We start from the raw sequence: 8,552 nt of genomic DNA, 5'->3' as shown, positions 1-8,552 counted from the left end.
TGCTGCCTCATTTCAAGACACATTTGGTGTCTTAAAAGCTAGCAGCAAGACACATGAACCATGTATCTTATAGCCCCACTTCAGTATTTGTTTATTTAGCCTAAGTCATGTAATAGCACATCATAGATTTTTCTCTTATTGCACAGACCCACTTCATATATTATTACGTTTACACACACGTGGCACTATTTTAACACAACACAAAAGAAGCCAATTTCTTTGATTACATTTAAGAAAAGCTTAAATACCATTACCTTTACTCCCTTCAGAGGAAATAGTGTTAAACCTGTTAAAGAGCAAAACATAGAGGCTGTTTACAAACTCAGCGGAGATGTAATGCTTTTGTTTTGTTTTTTTAAAAACTTCAACGGCCTAGAAATGCTTTCTGGGTTTTACCATTTCCTGCGGGATTACGTACCTGTGTGCAGCCATAGGAGTTGCTGCAGCTTCCTTGCCTTTGTACTGAAAGGAAACCACAGCGTAGGGGCACACGTGCCTGGGCCGCGCTTTGATCTCATCAAATGCAAACTCAAAAAAATATTGCTGCAACACACAAATGAAGATGGATTAAAACACAGCACTAGATCCCAACAACAACTGCGCAAGATTACACAGGAAGAACCCAGCTACCCACTACGAGCAAGCATTTGCTGAGAGTGGGGAGGAAGAACTTTCTTTTAACAGGAAGGGACCTTTTAGAGAACCTGGCTAACGCGCGACGGAACACCAGATTAAATAAACAGGGTAATAAAGAGGAACCAGCACTTACCTGCGTGAGCTCAAAAGCCCTGTAAGACAGCAGAGATGTAACCCTGTTGGCACTTTTGGACAAGTGACAGTCAAACTTGGGTGAAGATTCGATTGCATTCTTCGGCGTGTTCTCGTGGATGTGCTTTATTCGTCCCTGAGAGACAAAATGCAACTACTGACTCAAAGTCCAAATGGAAACAGAGAACTGTCAAAGCTCTAATGCAAAACACAGATAAGGTATTCATACCCTCATAACTTTAAAAATGATCATGTCTCCAAACGCGCCCACTTCAAAAGGATTGATTTGTAACAAATCGGAATATTTGGAGAGGTAAACACCTACAAGGATTACAAAAAACAAATTAAGGGAAAACATTTCTAATAGGCTACGTTTATGTCAATTACTTGCTGATGCTTGTTAATATTACTTAGAAACGATGTATCCGAAAACAAAGTATGTAATAAACATTGGACTAATATATTATTGCATATGTAAGAGCCATTACCTTAGACTTCAGAGGCAATTGTAAAATGCTTGTGAAACTTGTAGATAAGTAAAATAAAAAGGAATTCGACTAATTATTCTGCAAAGCCCATTTTCATATAACAGCAACATGGGAGCACCCGGCTTACCCACTGATGGATTTCCTAGTGTATTAATCTTACAGTGTCCAACTGATAAACCCTTCTCACAGATCCACTGGAGCTGGAAAACACAGAACAGGCAAAGCTCAAGCAAGTCAAAAACCTCTGCGCCTTCCCAATTTGTCAATATCCTTCTGCATATATGAGTGAGGTTTTGCCAGCAGGCCAACCTTGGATTTGTCTGGGAAAAGGAAGCAGTACGACTCAGCGAGTTCTTGTTCGGTCCGCCCCTCTTGCTTCATCTCTCTCCGCTTTTCTATGAACTGACGAAGAAAAGGCGAACAGACAGTAAATTAGACACGGGGGCAACCTCGCAATATTTAACATTTCTTCAGCACAGCTATTTAAATTGCCTGCCATTTTATCCAGAAACTTGACGACTGACCTCCTTCTCCAGCAGCTCATTGTGAATTAGCCTGGCCTTGCAGTAGGTGAAGGTTCCTCGCGATGATGCGTCCAGGTAAAACGAGGAGATGATCTTCACGAGGTCCTCAAACTCCCGGCTCTCGGGGGGGAGAAACTGGTACAAGCCTGCACACAGAAGCGAATCAGCGGATTAGCATTTCCCATCTGCAGTTTGCAGGACTGAGCGAATGAGCAGAGGACGATCCCTTCGAAAAGTCACATTTTAAACTCAAATTTAACCTGCAGGAGGCAGCCACATCAAACTGATAACCAACCATTTCCCTCGATTAAAAGACAACCTCGCCGTAAGACTTTAAGTCTAAAGCGTACGGTTCCTTCTTAGGCTTTAGCTGAATATGAATGTCACGTGTTATCATTTGAAATATTAAATATACAAAATAACCATGGGCATTCGATGGTGCACGTAACACCAGTGACCAGTGCTTTTTTTTTTTTTTTACAATCCTGGCAGCTACACTGACACAGTGGATGAAGTCTAGTACCTGCATTTATTTACATAAGGTTTATCAAGTAATCCAAACTCATGCAAAGAAGTGAAACCATGACTAGCAGACAACCTGAATGAAATGTCAACATCCTCAAGCCTGTGTGATAAGAGTAAACCTCTCCACTGTAAGTCAAAATGACAAAAAGGCTGGAGACGGGGTACTGGGGCAGCCCAGTGTACCTCATTGCTGTTAGGAAACTAACACACTTTATAAATTACTTATGCAACCTATAGTGCTAGAATAATTCCACTTCAACAGGACTTTGCATATATCCAAATAACAGATGCTCCACAGCATAGTTGTGGAAAATGTAACCAACAGTGCCCATCCACCTTTCTGCAAGAAGGAAGGGGAAGGGCGGGTGTAACGTAGGTAGGTGGATGCACAGAGTAATGCTCTCAGGGGTACTCAGGTGAAGTGCAAAACTGATGCTCTGAAATGCCAGCGACATCAAGCTGGGTTAAGGGGTGGGCAGCCCCACCAAATGAACCATGGTGCTATGAAAACACTCCGGGATGGACGTGTGGGGTGGATAAATCCGTGCCCTTCACTGAGGTCAAAGAGACACCCACATGTTGTTAGGTGATGACTGCAAACCACTCATGACTCCTGCTGTATTACTCAACAGTACTACGGTGCCGGGTAGGGATGAGGAAACGGAACAAGGTGTGCTTTCAGATGGCCAGTCTTTCAAAGTGGCGCCTTCGCTGCACCGTTGCTGCCCGCTGGTTAACTTGGACTACCACAGCTAGCGGCATGCCTGCAAACAGACGCTACGCCAACCGACATTATTCGCCTGCTCAAACTGCAGCATGGTAATCTAGCCCGAAACCGAAATGTTCGCAAACCTTTAGCTAAACCAATATAACTGGCGAAAGCAGGTAGCTAGCTAGCAGGCTAGCAACATGCAGCAGCAGAATCATGAAAGACAGGACAGGCTCTGTTCAAAATAGCTGCGATATGGCACCACCTTTCCGTTCGCGAATCTTCCTCGGGATTTGGAAATTTCTCCGTGGCAGCTCATCGGTCGATCTCTGGGCAGGCAGAGGAGAACTGCTGAAGCTCCGAGCGTCCGCCTGCATGCTCCTCCGCCGCTCAGGGGCTTCTTGTTCGGGCATTACACTGTCTCCACATCCAGGCTGATCGCCATTTTGGTTGGCTGTGGCCGAGGTGGCGGCTGAATTCTTCTGGGGTTCGCCACCTTTCGGGTGGAGATCCGTCGTCTCGGTATAGTCTGAGTCCCTTTTTCCCACCGCGCTGGGGTTCAGGGCCATTTTCGGGCACCGTGCACGTATTAAAGACAATGTAGCTCTGACGATTACGGCGCCGCTGTACACACACACTCTCCTCCTCACCCAGCCTCCGCCATTGTGAAAATGACGTACACGGTCTTCTCCACCACTGCAAAACGCTGCCGTCACTGTTTACATACGAGGGAATCCGCGCCACCCAGCGACCGATAGGCGTACTGCAACACATGACGCGGTGACCGTCCGTCTGATTGGCTGTGTGTGGAGGGAACAGGATGGCAAAAGTGAAACTATTTCTCACATTAAATAAAAGAGAAAAAGAAAGAGGATGTGAAACACCGCTTTGGAGCTGTGAAAGCCCTGACAGTGTGACTTATGCAAACCGATTCTTTTCTTTTTTCTTTTCTTTTTTTTAGTACTGGCTCTGCTATGTATTTTCGGGCACCGCGCACGTATTAAAGACGTATTAAAGACTACAGCCTGTACATACTTATAGTTATAGAATATTCACAACATACTTCATACCGTGTGCATTATAACATACCATAATAGACCCATTTCTGTAATATACTTACATATCTATGTTATTGCTAATATATATTGTAATATATCTATATCACTAAAGCACTTCTGGATGGATGCAAACTGCATTTCGTTGCCCTGTACCTGTGCATGTGCAATGACAATAAAGTTGAATTCTATTCTAATTCTATTCTATTCTATGTATTAAAAATGTATTAAAATCTTGTGTAGAACTAAATACAGAGCAATCACGCTTGTAATACCCCATTCTACCACTAGATGGTAGCAGAGAGGCTGTGATTTTCATATGTGTATCGGTAATACACTTGCCTTCATACATGACTCAATAAACGTAAACCTCTACAGTAAGTAAAATCGATATTTAAAGGGTATTATTATTATTATTATTTTGCTGCTCCTTTTTGGAGTCGCCATAGTGGATCACACCAACCCTCTGCTTGTCCTCTTTCACTGCATCCATGACCTTTCTCTGCAGTCTTCCTCTTTGACTTCTGGCTGGATGCTAACATATTCAGATTTCTTTGTCCAGTGTATCCACTATCCTTCCTCTGCACATGTACAAACAATGTCAGCCTTTGAAAATTTGTCTCCAAACCACTCGACCTGAGCTGTCCCTCTGATATACTAATTCCTAATCTTGTACTAATCCTGGTCATTCCCATCAAAAATTTTAGACTGCCACCTCCATTTGGCCCGTGTTTTTGTCACTGTCTCCACCATTTATCTTGCACTCTTGCTGCTATCCTTCTGTCACAAATCAGCCCTGACACTCATCTCCACCCTACCTACACTTCTCTTTTGTGCTCTGTCTGTTGCTTTGGATGGTTGAACTCATCTAACCTTCACTACCTCTACTTCTGGCATCTTCATCATTTCACCTATCTCCCTCTCATGTAGACGCATGTACTCCGTCTTGCTTCTACCGACTTTCATTCATCCTCTGTCCAGCGCATATTCCACCTCTGCAGGTTCTCTTCCACCAGCTCCCTCTTCTCACTGCAGATCACCACGTCATCTGCAAACAAACTGTTACCCACCAATGTCCCGCTGCGCTCATATATATGTCTCTGATAGATATTTAAAAGGTGAGTACAATTTATGTTCACATTTTTTGACTGTATAAGTAATGTAATTTTAATCACACATAATAATAATAAAGCAGGAAGCTTTCTATAAAAGAGTGACATCTTTGATATCTATAAATATGTTTTCATCAGGGGATAATCATACTGCCCCTGCTGTAAATGTCAAACTCCTTGTAACGCAGATAATCTTTCAGCCTGGGAGGAAGAGGAAGGAAGTTGATAAAAGCTGGTGCTCTCAAACGCAGGCGTCTAAGGTGCTCCCTTATCCGCAGGCGACACAGGTGCTTCAGGCTCCGCACATTTCCTGTCAGACAAAAAAAGTCAGCAACTACAGATGAAGCGCACATTTTTGCTGACAACAGGTAGTGAGCAGTTCATACTTTGAATGTGGCAGATTTCTGGCCACTGTTTCTGCTCCTGCAGTGTGTCCTTTAGTTTGGTGCAGAAGGAGACGTGGTCAGTGTAGTCAAGCATGATGCGCACCACCTGGGCAGATAAGTGCTTCAGCCAGGATACTGTTATCACCTCACAGAACTAGAAAGGAAAGAGAGATGTGACAGTCAATCTGAAACTTTGTAGAATAGCATTACTCCATTGCACTTCACATGTTCCACTCTTTATCATTTTTTTTAGCATAAACTTGGCCTCACCACCATGTCTTTAATGACTGACGTCGTCCAAGCAGTGTAATCATGGGAACTGTCACCATATGGACAGTCAAAGCAGCGCTTCACGTCATAACCATGGTTCAGGATCATTCTCAGCATAACCTCATCTTTTAAGGCATACTGCAGCGCTGAGGGGAAATGAGTGGTGTTGACACGGGAGTAGTAGTTGACATTTGCCCCATACTTCAGCAAGATGTTGATCAGTTCATAATTGCCCTGTCTCAGAGCCACCTGTAGACAGTTGATGGGATCCTGGTTCACGAGAGCCCCGGCCTCTAACAGTAAGCGGGTGCACTGGAGGTCATTGTTGGACACAGCAAAAAAGAGGGCAGACTTGCGGTCATCATCATAGTTGCGGCGGATCCTTGGGTGCAGCATGAAGTTTGGATCGTAGCCAGCTTTGAGCAGTATCTCCACACACTGGGCGTGTCCCCCAGCAGCTGCAGAATGGAGAGGACTCATCCCACTTTCCTTTACAGCATGCAGCTTCGTCACTGGGATGAGATGTTCCAGTGCTCTGTAAAAAAAACAACCCAAAAAAAATCTTTATGTGAGAACATGATATTGGTTGAAAGCCTATTTAAAAATTCAGGAAAAAAAGTATAGATAATGCTCACAGTCTGTGTCCATGGTATGCCACTCGATGAATTGGCAGGTGCCCACTATAAAGGGTTACGTTTGGATCTGCACCGTGTTCCAGCAGCAAGGAGATTATGTCAGGATTTCCTGATGCCGCTGCATCAAACAAAATCGTACCTGACTCCGACTCACACCACACCTGTGCACCTAAAAAATGAATTAAAGCACTATGAGAACACGCATTTACTTATATACATATGTAAAAGCAAAAGGAGATTGAATCACTACATTTACCTTTCTGTAACAGAACCTCCACCACATTTAGATGTCCATTCTGTGCAGCCAGAGCCAGTGGAGTTTTCTTTTTAACGTCACATGCATTTGGATTAGCACCAGACTCTAAGAGCAGATACACAAAATTCTCCAAGCCTAAAAACGCGGACTCATGTAGAGCTGTCCTGTCCAGTGGTCCGGTTTGGTCTATTTTGGCATTGTAACGAAGCAACAGCGTGGCCAAATCATACTGATCATTTAGAAGAGCTGTGAGCAAAAGGAGCAGGAGAGAAAAGGATGAGAAAGTGTCACACATGTTGAGGTATCTCTAAAATAAAATGTGTTTGAAGTTAGACGAACATAGCGCGAGATACCTGCCACTAATGGAGAATCCTGCTCGTCATTCTGGAGATCTGGGTTGCTACCATTCTGTAACAGGAATGTAGCATTCTCTCTGAGCCCGTGGACCACAGCTAAAAACAGTGGCGTCTCACCCTTCAGAGTGCGACACTGGGCTGCACCCGGGGGTGATGCTGGAACCCAAACACCCAGGAACCGATCAACACCTCAGGGTTGAAATGAACAAGCCTGTGCCAGTCAAAAGTTACAGCTACATTTACCTGAAAAGATAATCTCTAGCACCTTCTTATTCTGCTGTGCCGCAGCCTCGTGCAGCGGGATCCATCCTCGTGTATCAACTCTGGACAGAGTCTCCGGTTGGGCTGCAAGTCTGTTCAGGGCATTCTCATCACCTGAATATGAAGACGGGACGTATCAGATCTTTGAGAAAGATTCAGAATTGTCTGAATCAGCACTGAGGTTAAAGGTCATCAGCTTACCCTCCTTAATTGCTTTGAAAATCTCATCAGGGTCTTCACAAGGTTTCAGATCACTATTTAAAGTTATTGCACAGAATAAGGATTCACTTAAACAAACAAGACATTCATAATATAGATACTTATATGTGAATGCTGGGTGAGTAGATAGAAACCTTGGATTTAATCCTTTTAGCTTTCTATACTGAATTAGACTTTGTTCAATAATATATTGCGTTGCCTCATCTTCGTCCAAGTCTTCCTCTGATTGATAAAAGTCATCTTCTGTTTCCATGCTCATCTGACAAGTGTAAAAAGAGCCAGTGCAGAAGGGGTTACTCTGAGGAGGCACAGCTATAAGGGAAACAAGAGCATTAAATCACACACTACTCACAGTCCTGAATAACAACTGCAACACAGTGCAGCTAAGCAGGAAATGTGGCAGTCAGTCTCATTGTTTTTACTTTACTGACACCATAATACATGCAGGATATTGGATCTAATGACTTTAATTGGACTTATTGTCCCAATTTTCAGTCTAATAACTCTCAATGTCAAAAGCAAATCTCCAGTTGAGAAGCTGCAGGGTTTTTTTTTTTCTTTCAGCATCGGCAAAACAAACAAATGGAGATTCACAAATGACTCCAGTGGACATTTCTTAAAAAGAACATATAAAGCAGCAGAGGAAATGCTGTTACGAGAGCAGAGACTGCAACACGACACAAAGTTATAGCATGGAAATTCAAATGCCACATGTATTGCAACAGTTTGTATAATATGACAGCGTGGCATTCAAGCTCCACACTAATCAAGTTTTTAACCAAATAAAAATGTTTTTCATCGCGTGGTGTTTACCTTCAGTCAAAAAGCTGCTCTCTGTGTAGTTTTAACACCAGTATAGCCAGGGGGCTCTTTAGCAGCCACACATACTGGGGCTATTTATATCCTGCCCTCTCTCTCTCTCTCTCTCTCTCTCTCTCTCTCACACACACACACACACACACACACACACACACACACACACACACAC

At 43.5% G+C, this 8,552-nt stretch overlaps 2 protein-coding genes across 3 annotated transcripts; both read right to left on the bottom strand.

Moving 5' to 3' along the window:
• Positions 1-14: 14 nt before the first annotated feature.
• LOC106456318 (protein FAM208A-like) lies at positions 15-3,742 on the bottom strand. The gene is made up of 8 exons (XM_013912775.1): positions 3,280-3,742; positions 1,781-1,926; positions 1,566-1,658; positions 1,384-1,456; positions 998-1,089; positions 770-904; positions 419-543; positions 15-286 (listed from the first exon to the last, which is right to left on the bottom strand). Exons 1-8 carry the CDS (start codon positions 3,581-3,583, stop codon positions 241-243), a joined length of 1,014 nt encoding a protein of 337 aa, XP_013768229.1. The 5' UTR covers positions 3,584-3,742; the 3' UTR covers positions 15-240.
• Positions 3,743-5,082: 1,340 nt separating this feature from the next.
• Positions 5,083-8,471, bottom strand: asb14b (ankyrin repeat and SOCS box containing 14b). Of its 2 annotated transcripts, none has more exons than XM_013912763.1 (10): positions 8,378-8,471; positions 7,699-7,876; positions 7,547-7,599; positions 7,328-7,459; positions 7,082-7,240; positions 6,729-6,974; positions 6,473-6,641; positions 5,838-6,372; positions 5,568-5,721; positions 5,083-5,491 (listed from the first exon to the last, which is right to left on the bottom strand). In XM_013912763.1, the coding sequence occupies exons 2-10, from the start codon at positions 7,821-7,823 to the stop codon at positions 5,316-5,318; spliced, it is 1,749 nt and encodes a 582-aa protein (XP_013768217.1). In that variant the 5' UTR covers positions 7,824-7,876; positions 8,378-8,471; the 3' UTR covers positions 5,083-5,315. The 2 variants fall into 2 exon arrangements, with proteins under 2 accessions (XP_013768217.1, XP_005740520.1); XM_005740463.1 differs by having other exon boundaries at positions 7,699-7,823.
• Positions 8,472-8,552: the final 81 nt, after the last annotated feature.

Source organism: Pundamilia nyererei, unplaced genomic scaffold, assembly GCF_000239375.1.
Source record: "Pundamilia nyererei isolate P.nyererei 1_Seehausen unplaced genomic scaffold, PunNye1.0 scaffold00100, whole genome shotgun sequence".
Classification (NCBI taxonomy): Eukaryota; Metazoa; Chordata; class Actinopteri; order Cichliformes; family Cichlidae; genus Pundamilia; species Pundamilia nyererei.
The sequence above is the reverse complement of the archived record's forward strand: the minus strand, read 5'-3'. Positions and strand labels throughout refer to the sequence as shown.